Here is a 23,985-nt window from a genome sequence, read left to right on the forward strand (position 1 = left end):
ACTTCCCCCTCAAGCTGGTGCAGTGCCACAGAGAATTTCCCTGAAGTTATGGTTTCTAAGTGGGAAAAGAGAGTTGAAGGCAGATATTCAACTTCCTCACATTTTGGAACCCTTCACAGGAAATCCACTCCTGTCTTGTCCCACGGGAAACATTGGTAGTACCAGCAGGGCTAGGTCACCTGGGGTCAGTTAGAAGCAAAAAATGGGGTGGGGCTCACAGTAATCAATGTATAGATCTTAGTGGCTGCTCTGTGTTCCTGCCAATGGAAGTACCACATCAGAGGAGCTAGCCAATAGCACCATGCTGCAGGAAACATGGTCCACGGGTCTTCTGGGCTTGAATTCCTAGCTAGCTTCTTCAGACAACCTGGGTGCTCTAACTCTTCCCCAGGCCAAGGGATAACTGTTAGGCCAGCAATTACCCAGAACACCTGGCCCCATCCAACCGTAGTGTCAGGGAGGTGATCCAATAATTCTGATGCTCATTGACAACAAAGCCAGACAAGGACACAACAAAAAGAGAAAACTACAGGCTAACATCCCTGACAAACACAGATGCAAAAATCCTCAATAAAATATTAGCAAACTGAATTTAAGAATACATTGAAAGAATCATTTACCATGATCAAGTGGGATTTATTCCTGAGATAAAAAGATGATGCAACATACATAAATCAATAAATGTGATTCACCATATCAACAAATGAAGAATTAAAATCACATGATAATCTCAGTGATGCAGAAAAAGCATTTGACAAAATTCAAGACCCTTTCATGATTTAAAAAAGAAAAAAACCTCTCAACAGATTAGGTATAGAGGGAATGCACCTCAGCATAATAAAAGTCACATGACAAACTGATAGCTAGTATCATTCTAAATAGTAAAATGTTGAAAGCTTTTCCTCTAAAATCAGGGACAAGGATGCCCACTCTCATCACTTCTTTTCAAATTCTGATAATTCTGATAATTATTACATGTAAAGACCAGAGCAATTAGGCAGGAGAAATAAATAAAAGATATGCTAATAGGAAAGAAACAAGTGAAATTGCCTCTAGTTGCTGATGACATGACCTTATGTACTTTTTTAAAAACCTAAAGACTCCACCAAAAAACTGTTAGAACTGATAAACAAATTCAGTAAAGTTGCAGGATATAAAGTCAACATACAAAAATCAGTAGCATTTTATATGCAGGTTGAGTCTCTCTTATCCAAAATGCTTGGGACCAAAAAGTGTTTCAGATTTCAGATTTTTTTGGATTTTGAAGTATTTGCATTATACTTTCTTGTTGAGCACCCCAAATCCAAAAATCTGACATCTGAAATGCCCCAGTGAGCATTTCTTTTAAGCATCATCTTGGTGCCAAAAACGTTTTGGATTTTGGAGCATTTCGGGTTTGGGATTTTGAAATTTGCAATGCTCAACCTGTACCAATAATGAACTATGTGAAAGGAAAATTAAGAAAACAATCCCACTTACAATAGCAACAACAACAAAAAAATACTTAAGCGTAAATTTAATCAAGGAAGTAAAAGACCTGCATACTGAAAACTTTAAAAGATCAATTAAAAAATGGAAGAAAAAAACAAATAAATGGAAAAATATGCTGTGTTCATGGACTGGAAGAATTAATTTTGTAAAAAATATTCATACTACCCAAAGCAATCTAGAGATTCAATGCAATCCCTATCAAAATTTCTATGACATTTTTGAACACCTTTCCTCTAAGATCATCCAATGTAATTTTTCACACAAATGGAAAAAAATCCTTAAATTTGTATGGAACCACAAAAGACCCTGAATAGCCACAACAATCTTGAGCAAAAAGAACAAAGCTGGAAGTATCACACTTGCTGATTTCAAAACATATGTAAAGTGATTATAAATAAAACAGCATGGTACTGGCATAAAAACAGACACATTGGCAAATGAAACAGGGTGGGAAACCCAGAAATAAATCCATGCATTTACAGTCAACTGACAAAAGTTGACAGCTTTTTACAAAGTTGCCAGGAACACAAAATGGAGAAAGGACAGTCTTTTCAATAAATGGTGTTGGCCGGATAGCCACATACAGGAGAACAAAATTAGACCCTTATATGAGGGGTCCTGAACCCCTGAACCACAGATGGGTACCAGTCCATGGCCTATTAGGAACCAGGCTGCACAGTAGGAAGTGACCAGTGAGCGAGTGAGCATTACTGCCTGAGCTCTGCTTCCTGTCAAATGAGCAGTGGCATTAGATTCTCATAGGAGTGCGAACCCTATTGTGAATTGCACATGTGAGGGCTCTAGATTACACACTCCTTATGAGAATCTAACTAATGCCTGATGATCTGAGGTGGAACAGTTTCATCCCGAAGTCCTCCTACCAACCCCCAATCACAGTCCATGGAAAAATTGTCTTCCATGGAAACTAATCCCTGGTGCCAAAAAGTTTGGAGACTGCTGCCTTATACCATATTAAAAAATCAATTCAAAATGGGTTAAAGACTTAAATGTAAGATCTGAAACTGTAGAACTACTGTGATAACACGAGGGCAAAAGCTCCCCAACATTGGTCTGGGCAAGGATGTTTTGGCTTTGACCCCCAAAGCACAGGCAACAAATGCAAAACTGGACAAATGAGATTACATCAAACTAAAAATCTTCTATACAGGAAAGGAAATAATTAACAAAGTGAAAAGACAACCCAGACAGTGGAAGAAAATATTTGTAAACCATACATCTGATAAGGGGATAATATCCAAAATATATAAGGAACTGTAACAACTCAATAGCAAGAAAACAACCCAATTAAAAATGGCAAGGGACCTGAACAGATATTTCTCAAAAGAAGATATACAAATGGCCAATAGGTACATGAAAAAAATGCTCAATATCACTAATCATTAAGGAAGTGAAAAATTAAAATCACATTGAGATATCACACCACACCTGTTAGAATGGCTTTTTAACAAAAAAAAGATGAAAGATAGTAAGTGTTGGAGAGGATGTGGAGAATAGGGAACTCTTAAGCATTGCTTGTAGGAGTGTAAAGTAATATAGCCATTATGGAAAATAGTATAGGGGTTCCTCAGAAAACCTAAAAATAGAACAACCATATGATCCAGTAGTTCCATTTCTGGGTATATGTGGAAAGAAACTGAAATCAATATGTCAAAGGGATATTTGCACTCCCAAGTTCATTGCAGCATTATTCACAATAGTCAAGATATGGAAACAGCTTAAGTGTCCATCAACAAATGAATGAATAAATAAAATGTGGTATATATACACAATGGAATGCTATTCAGCATTAAAGAAGAGGGGAATTCTATCATTGGTGACAACATGGGTGAATCTGGAGGGCATTACACTAAGTGAAATAAGCTAGCACAGAAAAACAAATACTGCGTGATCTCATTTATATATGGAATCTGATAAAGTTGAACTCATAGAAGTAGAGAATAGAACGGTGGTTGAGGGAGAGGAAGAGGGAATGCGGAGATGTTGATCAAAGGATACAAAGTTTCAGATAGACAGAAGGAATGAATTTTGCGATCTATTGTGCAGCAGGGTAACTATGGTCAATAACAATGAATTATATAGAGTATATTTAAATAATTAAGAGAGTAAATTTCAAATATCTCACCATAAAACATGATAGGTAATCGGGGTGATGGATATGTTAATTAGCTTGATTTAATCATGCCACTTTGTATACATATATGAAAACATCACATTTTACTCCATAAATCTGTAATTATGATTTGTCAATCAAAATTAATATTAACAATGTTTAAAAATGAAACATAAATAAATAGCTCATTAATCAGTTTTATTTTGATTATAGTTAAAATTATAATATTGTGCATATATTTGATTAATAAAATGTTATTAAAATAAAAAATGTGAGAGGAGATAAATGAATTGAGGATGGAATTGTTAAGCAAAAAACCCATAGAATTTAGAGATTTTGGAAAATTCTCAGTCTGTCCACGTTACAAAAAATGAGAAAATATCTTTGAAAAGGTGTGAAAGACCCACTATTTGATAAGGAGATTAGTGTGGATGTCAATCACAGACTTAATTAACCATCTCTACAAAAGCCAGGAATAGAGATGGGATTATAGTAGCAGAACCACTGTCAGCTGAGACTAAAGGAAATTGAGAAAATGGGACAAAGCAAAGGAAGACCCTACAGGACTGGACCGTAGAACTATTCGGATGCGAACTTCTTCAAGACAAGTAAAGAATGATCCCAAAGGTGATTCAGAGATCAGTAGGGCTGCCACTCCCACCACACGCCCAAAGTGCACAGTTCTAGGTGGCAAGGCTGTCTCCACCTCAATTTCAAAGGGTGGAACCAATGCCCAGCAGAGCTGTGGGGATGGAACAGTCCAGCAGAGCCCTGCGGGCTTGCACCTGTTCCAACAGAGAATCATGCCATGAATAGGGTCACTGTAGAGAGCCACAGCATTGGCACTGCCCTGCTGATCTGTGGGGGTGATGTTGCCACCCGAATAGGTCTGGAAGGCAGAGCATCGAGCTAGAGGATTACAGATGCTCCCAGTTTACTATGGGGTTACATCCTGATGAACCCAGTAAGTTTGAAATATTGTTAAGTCAAAAATGGATGTTTTGTAGACATGATGGGATGCAAAAACGCAAAGTACAATATCCCCCAAAACTTTGGCAACACAGTATACTGTAGGATATGGGTTGTTTACCCTCAAGATTGAGTGGCTCACTGGGAACTGTGGCTTGTGGCTGCTGCCCAGCATGGTACTGCCTATCACTACCTCAGGAAAAGATCAAAATTCAAAATTTTGAAGTACTATTTCTACTAAATGGGTATTGCTTTTGCACCATTGTAAAGTCAAAAAGTTGTGAGTCCAACTATCGTAAGTTGGAGACCATCTTTATTCTCCAACTTTAAGATCTCATGGAGCTTGCCTTGCCAGGTTTTGGACTTGCCTGGGACCTGTCATTCCTTCCTTGTTTCCTATTTCTCCCTTTTAGAATGAGAATGTCTATCCCATGCCTAGTTCACCATTTCTATTTTGGAAGGACATAACTTGTTTGACATCACAGGTTCATAGCTGGAAAGAAATTTTGTCCAAGGCTGTCTCACCCATACCTGATGTAAATGATATTTAGATGATACTTTAGACTTTAGAATTCATGTTGGAATGAGTTAAGACTTTTGGAATTTATAGGTGAAATGAGTGTATTTTACATGTGAGAAGGCCATTAATTTGGAGGTGTGCAGGGGCAGATTGCAATGCACTGAATGCATGCTCCCCACACATTATAGGAGGTGATGGATCCCTCATGAATGAGATTAGCGCTCTTATAAAAGGGACCCCAGAGAGTTTTCTTGCTCCTTTTTCTGCCATATGAGGATACAACGAGAAGACTCCCATCTATGAACCAAGAAGCAGCCCCTCACCAGACACTGAACCTGCCAGCACCTTGATCTTGGACTCTACAGCCTCCAGAAGTGTGAGAAATAAATGTTTATTGTTTAAGCCACCTAGTCTATGGTATTTTTATTATAGCAGCCTGAACTAAGACATCACTGATGTAGGGCAGCTAAGGGTACTTTCCCCACCTCCTGAATTCCTTTCAGTATAATCCAGAAGTCAGATATGTATATTAATTATTTGTCTATTAGTTAAATGAAACCGTATTGACTCTAAAGCACTTTCCAAATGTGAGGATTTAGTAATATTAAGTGTTTGCAAAGTACGTAAAAGTATCAGGTGAAATATCCCACAAGGCACAGTTGGCTACAGATATAATTCCATAAAGGAGCCTTTTTGGGGATGGCTTATATGATAAAAGGTTGAGTTTAGATAAAACGAAGTCAGTGGTTTGTGCTTTAATGTGAACTCAACTGCTCAGTTCTATCAAAGTTTGGGGAATTATAGAATAGTGTTAGGGCCTCCCAGGTTGGCCATTGGTAGGGTGACCATGTTGCCCACATTGGGCCACTTTCCACAGTGAAAGGGGAGCTATTAATACTTATGTTGGGACAAGGGCAAACTGGGCTCAGCTTGAGCAAACCACTAGCCATGGACACACTATGCATGAGCTAGTCATTTTGCCACTTTGAATTTACTTGCTGATCTATACAATTCAGTTGTCTACCTTAGTATTCCTGCCCCATAATCACAAAGGGTGGAAATTAAAGGACAGAAAGAAGATAATTAGGCAGAATTTACGATATCCTCCTGAGAACTTGGATTAAAAATTAAAAGAATTAAGATATTAATTTTGCCAGAATCAACTTAAGATTTTAGGCAAGGCAAATGAAACTTTCTGAGGCTCAGTTTTCTCATCTGCTAAATGAAATCTCAGAATCATAAGCTTTTCAAGTTGAAAGGAATTTTGAAGTTCATCTAGTTTGCCCACTTGAAAAAATCAGTTTTCTGTACAACATCTGACAAGCAGTTGTTCAGTTTGTTTGTTTGTATTACTTCCAATGATAGGGAGTTCTCCACCTCAAGAGCCAGCTGATGCCATTCCTGCAGCTTACAGTGAATGTTAGAAAGTTCTTTCTTCAACTAGGCCAAAGTTTCAGAAAAAATTTTCCAAAATTTAGAGCTTTAGGAACATTAGATGGACTCTTTGGTAAGAAACTTGGTTCCCTACCTTTGGAAGAGTTCAAATAAAGGCCACATGACTTACATCTCCAGATGCTCTAGAACCTAGTATCTGGAGTCCAGATAACTTTTAAGGTCTATTTCTGTTTCCACAGTCAATGATTCCATGACAATTCATTAGGAAGAGCAAACTTTTTAATCTAGTCTTCCAAGCAGCTCCTTATTTCTAACTTTCTCCTTTTATTCTTTCTTTAAATCCCCCAGCCTCACACCTTTCATCTGTCTGTGACTTTTCTACTTCATTTGCCTCTTTCTTATATTTAGGTTATCCCCCACCCCTAACTCAGTATCCACACTTGTCCTCCCTTTCTATCCTCATTTTGGGGCTTGACACTGTCTCGCCATAATTAATCATAGCCTCTTCTCTGAACTTCTGGCCTTCAGTTTTTCCCTTGTCTAATCCATCCTGTATTTATAAAGTATCCCTCTTATCAATTCTCTTCTCTTTTGAATCCATCCTTAAGCTTAACTTTGTATACATTGCAAATCTTCCCCACTCTTTATCCAGGCATTGAAAAATCTCCATAGTCAGGCCCCATCTTCCTCTCAAGACATACTTCTTGGACACAATTTCCTAAACTTTTCTGGTGAAATGGATTCTCCCTTTCACTGTATTCCAAAATGGTTCTGTTTTCCTGTTATTCAGCTTTTGCTTATACCAGTTCCATAGCCCAGGACCTCCCACTGCCCCTAATTCCCTGCCACCAATAAAATACAATCTATCTTTCAAGGTCAGTCTTAAATCTCTCCTCTGTTAACTCTAGCCAGAGGACTCCAGCCCATACTTATCTCTTCCTCCTCTGAACTCCCATACCACTTTATTGTCTGTTTCCTTCATCTGGCAATCAATCATGCATTGCCTTGTAACATCTCTGAAAACTGTCATTTATCTTGGGTACTGTCCTTTAACTGTTTCTTTTGTGTATATAGTGTCTCCGTATTACCTACAAAGCTCATTGAGGCTGGGAGCAAGTATTGCATCTTTTTTTTTTCCTACTCTCTATGAAACAGAATTGGGTAACTAGTATGGGATGGCTTATTAATGTGTACTGACTAGTTTCCAATAGATTATCCAATTACTTTGTCACCACTTTAATAGACCACTAAATCCATGATTAATCTTCCCTTGCCCTATTTGTCAGGCATTGGTGGTGACGGAAGATAGAAGGGACCATTAGAGATAAGGCACATATGGGAGAAAGCATATTTGACTATTTAAGCCTCAAGTAAGACAAATTGCTAAGATGCTGGTGCTGAGACGTTTCACTATCAGCTAAAAGTATTCCTTAATAGATTTAGGTCCCTGGAGAAGCTCCACAGAGGTTGTGATTACAACCTGATATAACTCTTCCAAGAGAGTAAACAGGGATTTTTTTTTTCCTTTCTAGTTTGTGGTGGGTAATCAATACCTAGGTGTTTAATTCAATGAATTCAGGGATGGTGCACCAATTCTATAGTAGTCATCAGAATTTCTCTAGCAGTTTTTGCGTTCCTAGAACAATAATTAAAATTCAAAATATCCTAAGTGACCTTTTATGCCAAACTGAAAATGCTATAAGATTCATGAGAAACCCTCCAGTTTGAATAGAGGTTAAGTCACAGGAAGGAAAGATATTGGTCCACAGGGATGAAGATAGGAAAGGAGCATGGAATTCACAACTTTTTATGACTGCCTCTAATGTTGTACTGTAGTGGCCTTATTGGTCGGGGCAGGAGGCGAAAAGGGGATGTGCTTCTCCATTAGGAAAGGAAGAAGAAAATAACAAAGAGGTAAAATTCTGAGTGCTAAATCGTATAAAGATCACCAGCAAATGCTAAGCAAAGGATCTCTCAATTTAAGCATATATAATGTGGGACTGGGGGAGGCCTTAATGATATTGGAGAGGCCTCAAGTCAGCCATCTTGTCATGTTCCCCATCATTGCTATAGGGAGCAGAATGTATAGTTATGAGACTAAGTGGTCAAAAGCTTGAGAAGTACTTGGGGAGTAGGGATGGATGGCTCTTCTCTATGGCATTAGTTTTATTTCTAAACCACATTATCCAAACCACTTCACATACTGCTCCATTCAAATTGCCTAGAACAATCATCTACGCATTGCTAGTTATTTAAGACATTAGGTTATTTTAAAATCTGGATTCACCTTCCCCTTTATCTCTAAGACTTTTACAGCAGAATTTTGCTTCAAGATGAACCATGTATCATTCTCTGTCCAAATCCTGGTTCCAAGATTTCCTGCAGATTCATTTATTCATTCAAAAGATATTTATTGTGCCTTTACTATGTGCCAGAGACTGCTCTAAGTAAATAACTGACACAGATCTCTCTCCTCTTGGAACTTACATAAATTCTAACTGTGGTAGATGTATAGAAGGGCAGGCAGAGTGTATCTCCTGAAGTTTGATTGAACCAGTTACTGCCGGGAGCAGTGGCCAGATATTTGGTACTGCCAGGTTAAAAAGAACCCTGCTAAGCTTTGGAGAGGATACTTCTTGCTCTTCCCTCTGCATTACTTTTGTAGTAGACAGAAAACAGAAAGGCAAAGAGTATAGTGGTCAAGGACATAGGCTTTGGAGTCACATAGCCTGCATTGGAATCCTAGTTTCACTACTGAATAGTGATTCCACCTTGGACTGGTTCCTACCTCTTTCTGAGTCTCAGTTGCCTTAGCTGTTACTATTGTCATTCAGCAGACCCAAGTTAAGACTGCTGATTCCTGTTTTCCTAACCTAAGGGCATCTACATTAGCTGCTCACACACATCTTGAGTGACTCATCCATTGGGCATACATTTACATCTACATATTAAGTGGATATGTATAAAAGTATCTGCACCACATACTTACAAAGGTCTGAGTCCAAGTGAATTACTCCTATTTATGAATAATTCTAAAGAGGTTTTCTGTCTTTAATTCCTAACCAGGTGGTCTCGGCTTCCATCTCATTATTTCCCTGCTGTAAAGGTGGCTTAACTAATGCAATTAATTATTTACCTATTAAGAATTGTGTGGCTTCTCTACTAGTTTCCTTACCTTATAAATTTCTCCCTGTTGGACGGTTTTTATGATGTTAATCCATTCTTCCATGTCTTTCCGGTTGGGTGCAGCCAGAGTGATTTTTCGTTGTGGTGTGATAACCTAAACAAAAAGTCACATTATTAGCTGGTTCTCACTCCATAACTTTGCCTTCAAACAGAGTCTGTGAACTCTCTAAGAAACTACACAGTTGTACCAAGCACAACATAAGGCACTTCTTGAATATAAAACAGACGTTCCCAGAGCCACTGGTAGCTCCTTAGATACCCATCCAAAATAATAATAATGCTAATAGCAATAATTAACATTTTAATGCCACTCACTATGTGCCAGGAACTACTCTAAAGCACTTTATGCATATGATTTCATTCAATCTTCATTACAACCCTGTGAGATGGGCATTGTTATTTTTCCCATTTCATAGCCCAGAAAACCAAGACAAAAAGAGTTAAATGATTTGCCCAGGGTCACCCAGCAGGTAAAAAACTAAACCAGAATTGAAATTCAGATTCTTTGGCTTCAGAATTCATTCTTTTAAATACTAAACCACGTACCATCTATTACTCAAGTTAGTTTGCCTGAAAACCCTACTTGCTTACTGCTACTCTGTCTACTTGAAGTGGTAAAATTGTATGTGGTTCATTAGGGTGTCCCTGTTTCTGTTTAGTGGGAGAGTGAGATGTCTAAAAATCCAGTTTCTTTCTTTCTTATGGTTAGGGACAACCTGAAGAGAATTTTACGGTTGTCTTTCTTAATCCTGCTTGGCACAAGAACCCAGGCAGGAATAATAAGAATGCCACACTGAGAGTCTAGCAGACATAGACCATGAGCAGGACTTGATCTTTTCCCAGAGGGAAGGAGGGATCATGGATAGCTACAGCATCAGTCACTGCTTCCATTGCCCTACTGCCTTTACTATAAGCTCCCCAAGTCTTGAAGCTAGAGCTCACCACACCAACAAGGAATTTGTTTCTTCTTTTGCATGTAGCACAGTGAAATTACGTGGTAGATGGAAATAAGAGCTAGTCGGGATTGTGATAACAGCCACTCCTTTGGTCCAAACCCATTCTTGAGTGGGGCTGATGTTCACTGCTTCTGTGCTTTAATTAGGTTAAGGGGCAGCCTAGCCCTTATGATTTATTTCTTTGTAAAATGGAGACCAAAAACATTAGCCTATAGGCTCATCACCCAAAGGCTCAGCTTTTTGGGATTGGTCAACACAGCCCTCAGCTTTACCCTGTGTCAAGGTGATGTAATGAGAGAGTAACAAAAGCAAAGTCTTCTTCTTAGACCCAGTCACTCTCCTTTCAAGGGAGGATGGAACATGAACCAACCATGGAAGCAGGATATTGGGTCTGCAGCTCTTTAGTCTGTTCGGTACTATCCCCTACCTGCCTAAACAGGAACTCCAGTCTCCATATTCCACCATTGAGGCTGGGAGAGGACAGTTCTGGAAGGAGGTGGGTAGAATTCCTGGACCACCAAGCTTTCTATTTTTCAGTGAGTTTTCTGGTCTGGATTCACTTGAATGACCAAAGCCATGTGACATTTCAGTCACACCAAGCCCTAGATGCTTCCCTAGAAAATCCTCTGCTTTTTCTGAGGCACTTTCATCAGTAATCTCAACATGGGGTAGATTTCACTTTGAATTAGGGCTCTTATCTACTTCATCAGAGGAGAGGATGTCATGTAACTCAATTATCCTGCCATTTTCTATAACATATTAGCAGTGTCTTGAAAGACTCCCAGTGATACGCTTCTAAATCACCTTCACTGGAAGGACTGATTTTTATAAGTCACATACTCCCTTCCCCTTGAAATCAGCTTAGCTTTATACTGGTAATAAGGAAAAAGACCATCATTTTTTTCTTCCCTATCAATGGGCTGCTAGAAAATGTTTGCATGAATGATAACACTTTGGGATCAAAGGAAATTTTGGAAACCTGAAGTTCAAAGAAGTAAGAAGTGGTTATGGAAAGCTATCTTCCCAGCTAGCCCCTACCCCTGCCCATTCAGTCATTCCCAATCTTACTTACACAAAAACTGTGGCAAAGGTTTCTACAGCTGGTTTCTGCCACAGCGGCTTGAGACAGATCAATCGTTTCAAAGTGTGCAAACTGGAAGGATATAAGAGAGAGAGGGACAAGGAACCGTCTGGTTAATGATGCAAAGAGACATTAAAAGGTATACACACACACACACACACACACGCACACACAGACTTGCTGACAGGCATTTGTGGCAGTCATGATCCAACCATTTCTTTGGCTTGAGGGCTAACATTTATTTAGCAACATGATTTTTGTTAATATATCATGCAACAAAAAAAATGAAATCAAAATAAACTTTTTACAGATATTTATGTGGAATTATAGGAAGGCTTGAGTTGGTCAGTTCAGAATTATTTAAACATAAAGGCTTATGCTGGAAAAGATAATGGGATGTGGTTTAACTAGAGTCCTAGAGAAACAGATTGTGATTAACTCCTATTTTATTGGGTGGCAGCCTTTGCAGTGTTGCTAGTCCCATCCAGTTTGAGGTCTGTGTCTCCTTATTAATTGGCCATAGTAGATACCATCTAGCCAGCAGCAGGAAATCAGTATCATGGATACAAGCAAGGCCGGTTTCACCGGTATACAAACTGTGCAGTCACACAGGGCCCCGTGTTCAGAAGGGCCCCACACTTAGTTTAATGCTTTGCTGTTGTCATCTTAAAATTACTTCATAATTTTGTCTTTGTGCATGTGTTTCGTAAGTGAAGTCCAATGGGACAACAGATCATGCATATGAGCAGAGTAGATAGGCGCAATATACATTTCCACCCCATGTCTTGTCACTCCATTTGCATTTGTGATGCCCATGAACATAGAATTCTAGTGGACCCATGAAGAGTGGGAGTTTAGCAAGACTCAAAGCAAGTACAAGATAAGTGTGTTACATCTATGACTGAGTAAGCAGTAGGGGAGCTGACAGCCCTGAGAGGTCATACTTTCTGTTGGAACCAGAACTTGCTTCAGACGTAGAAAAAAGACAATGGTTTCTAAGAAATATGAAAAACCAAGAAGCCCTATTGTATTCTTCCTTGCTCGTTACACCCCTGGGTTAGCCAACCATTTCTGCTAAAAATGATGACATGGAAGGAAATGGAAAGATAAGGTAATCCATAGTACTTTCAGTTAGAAAAGTGTTGGTGGAATGTGCAAGTATCGAGAAGTAAAATATGAACAGTTGAGCTAGTTTTGTGCAGTTTTTTATACTGCTGAGAACAAAATACATACACTTGTATGAGCTACTAAACACAAATTGTATAATTTTAGTGATTCTTTATATGAATTAAATGCTCTTACATTTGCATTTAAAACTGGTGTTGTATAGTGTTCAGATGAATAGTGAAATTCATGCTAATTGTTTAAAATTTTATTTTTCTTTACTTAGAATTACATTAGCAAGTAAAAACACCATGACAAGTCTTTGCTTTATATTAATATTTTAGTATAAACATAAAGCGTTATATGTTAGTAGCTTTAATACAACTTCCCCCTGCTTTTTGAGTAAAGGGCACTACATTTTCATTTTGCACTGGATCCCCAAAATTATAGTTGGTTCTGGGTGCAGAAGCTAGCTGGGAAAAATACGAAAGGAAAGGGATACAGAAAAGAGAAAGGAGAGAAAAGTATCCCCATTTGACTCAAAAGGGCAAGTTAAAAAAAGCGTAGAGGGCTTCAACTTCCACCCTAATGTTTGCTGACATATCTTTACTTATTAGTCCATCTTCCCGCACAAACGTTTCCTGGCACCCACCCATTAATCTAGTTGACAATATGCTATACATTACCGCGGGATGGTGTGCAAAGTAGAGCTTCTGTCCTTGAACCAGAAAATATCTAAGCTTCCATCTCTTGAAGGAGTTACAGTTCTTCAGCATAGGTCCTTCCTTCAATATTTTCTGAAAGATAGAAGCATGGTGTTGAGCAATTAGATCAATTCATAAGGTCATATCACTTGTTTTCTCAGATGGAAAGAGCAGACATCTAGAAGGCTCTATCTTGTCACATATCTGAGAAATGGCCTGAAGGCCAGGTGAGAACACAGTGAAGCTTGTTCAATCAGAGGAGACATTGGTTACCCTTGGATTACTCATTCAGGATGATATAGGCTTCACGTTTATCAGGCTACATGGCCCAAAAACCATGAAGAATATCTCTATTTGCAGTAGAGGGCAGGAACATGAACACACAAGAACACCATTCCTAGGAAAGAACGCGTGGTAGAGGAAAAGGCTGTAAAGGCAGATTTTCTGGAAGTCTCCTGATTATAGCTCTAGACAGGGCTCGCCTGTCAGCTCTTTAAGAGTGTTCCTTTTAGAATATTAAGTTGGATCGTGTTCCTTCCTTGTTCGCAAGCCTCCAATAGCTTCTCAACACTTTTAGAGCCAAATCCAAAGTCTTTACCATGGTTTGTCTTCAGCAGACTCATGATCTCATGAAGGAGCAAGCACATAAAAAGGAACCACAAGAAAACTACCTTCTGATTACTTTCGTTACATCCCACAGTCTAACTACTGATTTTTCAGTTACCTGCTGAACAGACTGATCCTAACCAAGCATAGAGTCTACTTACTATTTTCATCATTGAGGAAGTTCTCACTTAAGTTACAGGATACAAACCAACATGCAAGACTGCCATTTGGGAGAAGTACTCAACCCCGCCAAGCTGGAATCAAACTCATACTTAATGGACGAAGGGCCAGATTGAGTTTAAAATCACCAGATCAAGGCCCTACCATGAATTCTATCTATCATCTAAAGTAGCATTCACCATTGGGTGGCTGGAGAAGTGTTTTGTTTGGCCTACCTAGTGTTTTTCAAAGTTTTAAATTAGTTGGTAATATTTAAAAGGTAGAAGATTTCATATAAAAATTCAGGTTTCCTGTTCCTTAAAAAAAAAAAAAAATAGAACATCTGGTAACATTGAATTTATATTCTCACATGGCAACAATCTGCAGAAACTGAGTACCAGCTGCCCCCTTCAGATGAGGTGCCTGACTCCAGCAGGAATTTGAGTTTAGGATCCTGATCCAAATAATTATTTGTCATTCCTGTTCTCCCAAATACACACACACATACACATACACACATACACACACACACGTACTCATACACACACATTTATACACTCTTCAATTTTCTAAACAATTGGATAGTACTAGCGGATAGAGCCTCTGTATCTCAACTGAAAAGTCAGTTCATAAGCAGTCATGATTTACCTGAACCCTCTTCATAGCTTATGGGAGTTTCAAGGTTATCGTAACACCCTTGGGATGCAAAAGAATGGTGCTGAGGAGTCAGAACAAAGAGAACAATACGATCTTGTGGGAAGAAGGGAGGTTGCAGAGAGAGAGAGTAAGAAATTATATTTAAATTGTTGAAATTGAGTCATCCAAGAGAAAACAACTGCTGTAAGCATTAAGAATATATTGTTCCTTTCCTCTCTCTGGCCAGGTGGCCTAAAGTACAATTCTCAATAATGGCATTTGGTTTTTTGTATCCTAACCCTCTCACCTCTATCCATATACTTCTCCACACTAAGTCTTCGTATTACCTAGGCAGTCCTATTTACTTCTCTCTGCTAAAGACTTAAATTCCAAAATTTAACGACTCCAATTCTGTACAACTGAATCTACACCCATTATCTCTGCCCTTTTCCCAACTTGTTCTGCTCTGTTAAAATTATTAAATGCTTCCTTTACTCTTCTTATTTTGTCGTATATAAGGTCCCCGTACAAGCTCATTTTACAGTTTTTGGTTGGCTACTTTCTCCTTCCCTCCACTTGCAGTTTAAAGTTTTGCAGTTCTGACTGTCAGATATTTACACTACTACATTCTCTTGGCCTGTTCTGAGAAAGCACTTACCCTTAAAGAACCATTTTTCAGGCATTGCAAGTCGTGGGCTAGTAAACTAAAATCTCTCAATTTATAACTTGTGAATATGATAGCCCAAGAGGACTCAGATTTTAGCTTATGCATTTGATAAGCTCTTTAATGATAATACTATGAGCAAGAAGGAGAAATGCTATCTTTGTTCAAGTTCCTATTTTATCTGCCTGTAGATCACATCCCCTTCCTCAGCAAGTCATCCTGCTTGGTTATTCAGAGCCTACTCCCAACAAACCAGTAGCCACCCTCAACTCAGGGGACCCCAATTAAGCTCTACCACTCAGGGGACCCTTATAGACAATAGAGCTATATAGGAATAAGTTTTCTATATCTCTCCATAACTAAATTAATACAAATCTGAAATAGATTCTGATAAGATGTATAAGCCCCAGAGTAACAACTAGAAAAATAACTTTTAAAAATTATTAATACATCATAAAGCAACAATTAAATACCACTACACGTGGATTAGAATAGCTAAACCCCAATACAGTGATGATACCAAATGCTGGCAAGAATATGGAGCAACAGGAACTCTCCTTCATTGCTAGTAGGAATGCAAAATGGTACAACTAGTTTGGAAGACAGTTTGGTGGTTTCTTACAAAATCAAACATACTTTTACCACGTGATCTAGCAATTGAAATCTTTGCTATGTACCCAAATGCATTAAAAAATTATGTCCACACAAAAACCTGCACATGAATGTTTATAACAGTTTTATCCATAATTGCCAAAACTTGGAAGCAACCAAGATGTCCTTCAATAGGTGAATGGGTAAACAGACTATGGTACATCCAAACAATGGAATGTTATCCAGTAATAAAAATAAATGTGCTGTAAAGCCACAGAAAGACATGGAGGAACTTTAAATGTATATTGCCAAGTAAAAGAAGTCAATCCAAAAAGGCTACATACTGTATCAATCCAACTACACGACATTCTGGAAAAGGCAAGACTATAGGGACAGTGAAAAAAACTCAGTGGTTGCCAGAAGCTCAAGGGCAGTTGGGAAGAGATGAATAGGTGGAGCACAGGAGATTTTTAGGGCAGTGATACTACTCTGTATGATACTGTCATGGTGGCTACATGTCATTATACATTTGTCAAAACCCACAGAATGCACAACACCCAGAATGAACCCTGATGTAAACAATGGATTTTAGTTAAGAATAAAACATCAGCCGGGCGCGGTGGCTCAAGCCTGTAATCCCAGCACTTTGGGAGGCCGAGACGGGCGGATCACGAGGTCAGGAGATCGAGACCATCCTGGCTAACACGGTGAAACCCCGTCTCTACTAAAAAAAATACAAAAAATTAGCCAGGCGAGGTGGCAGGCGCCTGTAGTCCCAGCTACTCGGGAGGCTGAGGCAGGAGAATGGCGTAAACCCGGGAGGCAGAGCTTGCAGTGAGCTGAGATCCGGCCACTGCACTCCAGCCTGGGTGACAGAGCGAGACTCCGTCTAAAAAAAAAAAAAAAAAAAAAAAAAAAAAGAATAAAACATCAATATTGGCTCACCAAGTGTAACAAATGCACTGCACTAATGTAAGATGTTAATAATAATAATAATACTAATAATAATAATAGTCTCAGGACCTTGTTCAGTTTAGTAGCCCCAAGCAGGTAATAGGGGAAACTGGGAGGCGGTGGGTATATGGGTACATTCTTTACTTTCCACTCAATTTTTCTATATACCTAAAACTGCTAAAAATGGTCTATTAATTTTTTTTAATAAGCAAGCAAAAACAGACTGGGAATTCTGAAAAAGAAGAGTAATTAAGAGGGAACTACCTCCTATTTAGGTTTTAAAACCTAGTATAAAGCTATAGTAATAAAAAAATAATTAAAGGGACTAAAATGTTAAAATTATTAAAGGAACATAAACATATACCCATGTGATATGGCAGGGGCATAAGTATGTAGAATATTCATTGAAAAATACAACAAAAGCTCTGTCTACACCCTGGCTGTTTCTGGGAGTGGTTGTTTGAGTTCTTTAAGGGAAAAAGAGATGGCACAAATGAAGTAATCTCTTTTATACCTGATACCTAAGGTCTGAGGATATGAGAAGGGTAGAGTTTCAATGTGTGTCTACCAGTGGAGATGAGGAAGATTTATTTCTGAAGTGGATGATGAGATTGTGGAGCTACTTTCCAATAATAAATTATTATTATTATTATTATGAACACATTTTAGATTAAGTCTGGAATTACTCTCATAGATACTATGGCTTGTCAACACAAAGTTTATAATCCTTTGGCACCAGAACACGGTTGGTAGCTTGTGGAAACTGTCCTTCTTTTGCCTATCAAGTTACTTTGTTTCTGTCAAAAGCCAAATCACCATCTGGAAACTGGAAACAGGAGGACACAGTCAACCATGACAAGAACAGAATGTCAAGGCTAGGGAGTAGGTAAGCTCTGTGGTTCTAAAATTGTTTAGTGAGATAAACCTCTTCACCAAGTTAAAAGACCCAAGAGGGCATTGTTGGAAGGAACCAAACGAAGTTGTATTGCTTTGAATAAGATAAAATGAAGTTAAAACCTAGTTTTTGTTAATTAAGTTAGAATGCAAATCTTCTTAGGGGATAGGCAAGGGCTCTCCCTTCAATGCCTCCCTTCTCAGGGTGCACAAGAAGAGCTCCTTAAGTTCTAAACAGAGGCTCTATGTCATCAGCTCTGAACTTCTACAAATGCTCAAACCTGGATCTTGGAAAAGATAAAGGGCCTGTAGTCCTTTCCCTTCTGAATTCTGTCCTCCTTCAGGGAAACTTCCCTACTCACCCAATTACTGTTTCTAAATAAACCATTGTTTATTTTGTTAAAATCCCAAAACCAATAGGCAGCCCTAGGAAGCCAGTTTGAGCAGGTAGAAGCTAAAAATCCCTTGTTTGATTGCCCCAAGTCGATAAAATATGCGCATGCAAAACAATCTTTACCTACTTGGGGCTACTAAACTGAACAAGGTCCTGAGGCAAAAATTGGAAGAAGCAAGGTAACAAGCAAATGCATCCTGCCAAGGGGGGCAGTTGAAGGGAGAGACCTTGCCTATCCCCTAAGAAGATCTGCATAGTGCTTCCTGGTCCCTGGCCTCTGGCAGATAATATTATCTCATTGCCTCCTCACCACAACTATGCAGTATCACGTCTGACTTCCAGAAAGTAAATCTGAGGCTTGGTTTCCTTTACTTTGTTCAAGTACCCATAATTACAAAATGCTAGTGGACTCTGTGCTTCCTCTACCCATGATGAGAAAACTGGGAGGGCCTGGTTAATTAGTATGTACACAACAGGGTGAACACAGACCCCACCCCATCCCACTGCCAAACTTTATCCTGAATGACAAGATCATAGATTGCTAAGAATTAAAAAGCATTCTAGGCCGGGCGCGGTGGCTCATGCCTGTAATCCCAGCACTTTGGGAGGCCGAGGCGGGCAGATCACGAGGTCAGGAGATTGAGACCATCCTGGCTAACACAGTGAAACCCTGTCTCTACTAAAAATAAAAAATGGAAAAAAATTAGCCGGGCGTGATGGCGGGCGCCTGTAGTCCCAGCTACTCAGGAGGCTGAGGCAGGAGAATGGTGTAAACCCGGGAGGCGGAGCTTGCAGTGAGCCGAGATCACACCACAGCACTCCAGCCTGGGCGACAGAGCAAGACTCCGTCCCCTCCCCTCAAAAAAAAAAAAAGTATTCTATGAACAGCTCTGACTATTCCATAATAGAACTCTTAATGAGCTTCCCTCAAAGTGGCAAATGGTATTCCTTGTTTTTCTAAACACCTAACATTCGTTGGCGGGCGAGAAGGGAGTTCTCCAGTTTTTTTAAAGTGATACTCCACGATTGACTGGAAGAGTAATTAGAATTCACATATCGACAACACTTTGTAATTGATAAAGTGCTTTTGCTTCTCATCAGCCCTCTGAAGCAGGTAGTGAAAGGCGTTTTCTAACGCAATTCTGTCCTATGAAAGACACCCTGAAATTAGTATCTTCAAGTGGCTTGCCCGAGGAAATAGTTGAAAGTTTTCCTCTCAAAAAAGATTGCCCATGTTTGTTTTGCAGTTTTGAGACTTTGCAACATCTCGGAGTTAAAATATTTGTCAGAAGAACATCTCTGATATTATTACAAAAGGCAATGATGAATGGGACTCCATATGGGAAGTTTTGCCTTGGTGGCCACATTTATAAGCACACAGCTATTTCATAAGAAGGGACACACATGTAGTCCTCTTGGTCCAAGCTGCCACATTTCTGTGGCAATATCTGTGATGCTGCAGATAGAAATAATTTAGGAAGGACTGTAGAATCCTTGTACATATTAAAATGTCATGTTACCACTTGATGCTTCTTAAACCACAGCACACTGCAGGCAGGCTTCCTAATCCTTCCTGCCAGCTCTATTAGACATTAAAACCCAAATAACATTATGGTTTCTACTATTAAACCCTCAAGGCTGATTGTTTTGTGGTGAGAGTGAGTATGGTGCTAATTAGTCTATTGTCCTGAATTCAATCACCACAGAGATCAATTGGCTTCATTCAAATTCAAGAATGTAGGACTCCAAGGCATACGTAATTCAGGTCCTGTGTACAGTGTTCACACAAAATGGTCTTTGTCAAAACCATGGCAGCCCCTGCAGAGAAGGCTAAAGCTTTGGAAAACTCTGCTTCAGTTTCATTTTGAATCCTCTTTGAAAAGCCAATACCCAAATCCATTGCTCCCAGAAACTCCCACACCCTGGCACAGGTAGTATCTCTCTCTGGTGCTCTCTACAACTCAGCATGTGTAAATTAATAAATTAATGAGGATAAACATTTCCCTCACTCCATATTTATAAAATATCTTCTATAATATATCTCAACAGAGTTTGTAAAGCAGCCCAATTTCCTGTATATAATTAACACCCGCCTGCTGCTTAATTGGGAAAGGGCAAGTACAGCTGCTGCTGTGACCTTTTCCTATGCTTCTCCCAAGTCCCTAAAGCTTCTACTATCTGCTACATCTGTTTTTCTGTCGCTTGGTGGATTTTTTTTAAGAGACAGGGTCTTGTTCTGTCACCCAGGCGGAAGTGCAGTGGCGCAATCATGACTCACTGTAACCTCAAACTCCTGGCTCAAGTAATCCCCTTGCTTCAGCCTCCTGAGTAGTCAAGACTACAGGTGCCCACCGCCATGTCTGACTAATTTTTTCATCTTTTGGTAAAGACAGTCTCGCTATGTTGCCCAGGCTGGTCTTGAACTCCTGGGCTCAAGCAATCCTCCCACCTCTGTAATCCCATTACAGAAATGAGCCACCATGTCCAGCCTGCTTGGTTCGTTTTTGATGCATAAGGCTTTGGAGAATTCTTTACCTTTTCCTAGCAGAAGGGTCCCCTGTTATACAGCCAAGTTGAATTCCACCCCCACCCACTCAAAAAGTAGACAAGCATCATGATACGCACCACTACCTGTTATTAGTTGGCTGCTCTTCTGTTTTAATTTCTCTTGTTGCTGTTGTGTAGGAGGCTGGATCAAGTTAGGGGATGAGTAGGCTACACTCCCCAAGTGAGAACTGAACTATTCTGGGAACAACTGAGAAGGCCAGCTTTCTGTCTATGACTCCTTCAGTCCAAAGACCTGGAACATCTATTCTCTTTGCTTGGGTTAGAGTGCTGGGAAGAAAGCCGTTTCCTAACACTGGCTTGCCAAAGTTGATTCAAAGCAACAGTGTTTGATTTGGTTAAAATGCAACTCCGGGTGCTTTAGGCTTTAAGAAAGGTCAGATCCACTGCTCCACTGAAAGCTTCACACTCCCCAGGGTCCTGTTGACATGGCAGGAGTCAGACAGACTGGCTCCAACACTTACTAGCTGTGTGACCTTGGGCAAATCACTTAACCTCTCTGAGCCTCAATTTCCTTGTCTGTTAGATGAAGATACCTTACAGAGCATGTGCCTGCCACTCTGTGAGTCCCTTGTCCCTTGTGGATTGTGGAGGCAAGGGCTGCTGCCATTGCTCCGCTCATGCCACTACTGGAATCTTCCCTCCTGGCTAAGGGCTGCAGCAGCAGGATGAGGAATAGGACGACCGACTGTCCTGGTTTTCCCAGGAGTTTCAGCACTACAATCAGGAGGTTTTTGGGCAAACTGGGACCTCGTGGTCACCCTAACACTGAAAAGCCAGATCTTTCTACCACACAGGTCTGCAAGGACTATATCTGCAAATCTCCTCCCACTGCTTCCCGTGCTAAGGAAGAGCTATAGATGAACATCTATGTCCCTGCTCTCTATCAGTGAAATAAAAGAAAGTTGAGCTGCTACACATATTTATTTTTATGAATAGGCAAAAACTTTAACCAGTTCCTTGCATATCACTATAAAGGTATTTTACACACGTGAACAAACATATATACACATATATTCTTTTTTCTTCCTGTAAATAATAGTATTCTATGTGCAATGTTTTGTTTCTTGCTTTCTACACTTAATATACAATGAACCCTTTTAGATATTGATACATATTAAGTGGTTTCCTTTCTTTCTACAATTGCATAGCATTCTACTAAATGAATGTAATGTGATTTATTTAAACAGTTCCCTATTGAAAGACAGTGCTTTCAAATCTTATTTTATTACAAATGACACTGCAGAAACTCTGTATATACATGTCATTTTGCACTGGTCTGAGTACATTGATAAAATAAATATCAAGGGTTGATGACTTTAAAACTGGTCCACTGGGACCATAAAGCCTAAACACCGATAAGTTTTGGGGGAGCCAAAAACATAGAAACAGGAAACCCAGTGAAAGGAACAATATAAATGGAAGTTTAGCCTTTAAGCCTGTGTCTTCTCAAATCTCTCTGCCCCTTCCCCCTTCTTCTTTTCTATTACTGGAATTCCTAGGGAGGGTAAGGATCACTGATTGTTTGGGGTATGGGGAGGAGGTGAGCAATCTGAGCCCAGGCTGACAAAGTTCTGAAAGCAGTAACCTGGCTCTTGGTAATTGACCTGGGACTAGCTGCATCCAGGAAGGAGGAAGAGCTTTGCTGAGCCCTCCCAGAACCGCTTATAGGTTTGCATGCTGGCTTTGCTGCCTACTAGCTGTGCAGCGTTGAACAAGCTATTTCACTGCGAAGAGGGGCCACCGTTAAGTTGGTAGGATGGAGATACAAGCTCTGATCTATGTTAGTTCAAAATCTGTGCTCATGCCACAAAACTGGCCTTTTAACTTTCTGAGCCAATCTTGACCTTAGTAACAAGTAATCTTAGATCTCCCCGCCCTGTTAGAGATTATGAAAATAATGCTCCAAGAGGGGCTGTGCTTACTCAAGTCAAAGAGCAAATTAGTGGTAGAGCATTGGGCCTCAGGCCACCGTATTTCAGTTGTGTTGGGACTCCTCACCGACCTCCCTAAGGTGAGTGAAGGTGCCCTGTAACTGCAGCCGTTGAGTTTTCTCTGTATTGGGAATGCCTTCTGGAATATGTGCACAGTTACAGGGCTAGGGGAATGGCATGGAATGGCATGTGAGGAAACCAGCAGGAAGATGGCTTGACTCTAAGAGTAGGATCAAAAGGAAGGGCTGGGTAAGAGCTTTAGGAGTTTGAGGAGAAAAGTGGCTTATGATAAACCTTCCTGCAGAGGGTTGCCTTTGCTCCACAAATCCAGGGAAGACTCAAGATTCTGAGTAGGAGAAAGAGGATTGTTTCTGACCACTGGGGAGCCAAAAACCTAGAAACAGGAAATCCAGTGAAAGGAATAGTATAAGTGGAAGCTTCGTGGGAGACCCCTATGGCTACAGCAGTAGTTGCTGCTTGCCTAGAAAAGAAGGTTTTTGGTCACACGAATTTACCCCCAAAAGATACCAGGGTATCTTGGACCCTAGTCCTCAACCTAAGCAAGATCACAGAGGTCAGGACATCAATTAGCTTATCTGGTGCCACCATCTTATAAAAAGTGACAGTGCAATGCCTGCTTCCAATTGCCTTCTTTTCCATTCTTTTACCTGACCATAAGTTACCAGAGACTATGGTTCTTCTAACATTCTGTGGATGTTTATTCTCTCAGGGACACTTCCCTCACTGCTTCTAACTAACCCTGGGCTCCCAACACCAAGCAACATGCCCTGTTGATCCTAACCATCTACTATGAGAGCAGTGGCTCCTGTTGTGACTCTGGTGATGGCCCTCATTAGAAGCAGCAGGAATAGCAATTTCTTCTCTAAGTTTCTCTTCAACCCTCCTTCTCCAAAGGAAGAGAGCTGCTTCTGGCTGACAAATGCCTGCTATTTGCCCTTGCTTTACATGCATTATCTTATTTAATGCCCACAGCAACAGTCCTGTGAGGGAAGTGAAGAAGTTGGGGCTTAGAGAGGTTAAGTGTCTAGTT

The 23,985-nt window shown here is 39.9% G+C and overlaps 1 protein-coding gene across 1 annotated transcript in view; it reads right to left on the reverse strand.

Annotated features, from left to right (window-relative positions):
- DGKK (diacylglycerol kinase kappa) overlaps positions 1 to 23,985 on the reverse strand; it is a 194,286-nt gene that overhangs the window by 49,364 nt on the left and 120,937 nt on the right. Inside the window, exons 2-4 of the mRNA XM_028841913.2 lie at positions 13,520 to 13,630; positions 11,721 to 11,801; positions 9,682 to 9,786 (exon numbers count right to left, since the gene is read on the reverse strand). Coding sequence (XP_028697746.1) covers positions 9,682 to 9,786; positions 11,721 to 11,801; positions 13,520 to 13,630 — 297 coding nt within the window. The remainder of the gene's footprint in view (positions 1 to 9,681; positions 9,787 to 11,720; positions 11,802 to 13,519; positions 13,631 to 23,985) is intronic.

This window comes from Macaca mulatta, chromosome X, assembly GCF_049350105.2.
Source record: "Macaca mulatta isolate MMU2019108-1 chromosome X, T2T-MMU8v2.0, whole genome shotgun sequence".
Classification (NCBI taxonomy): domain Eukaryota; kingdom Metazoa; phylum Chordata; class Mammalia; order Primates; family Cercopithecidae; genus Macaca; species Macaca mulatta.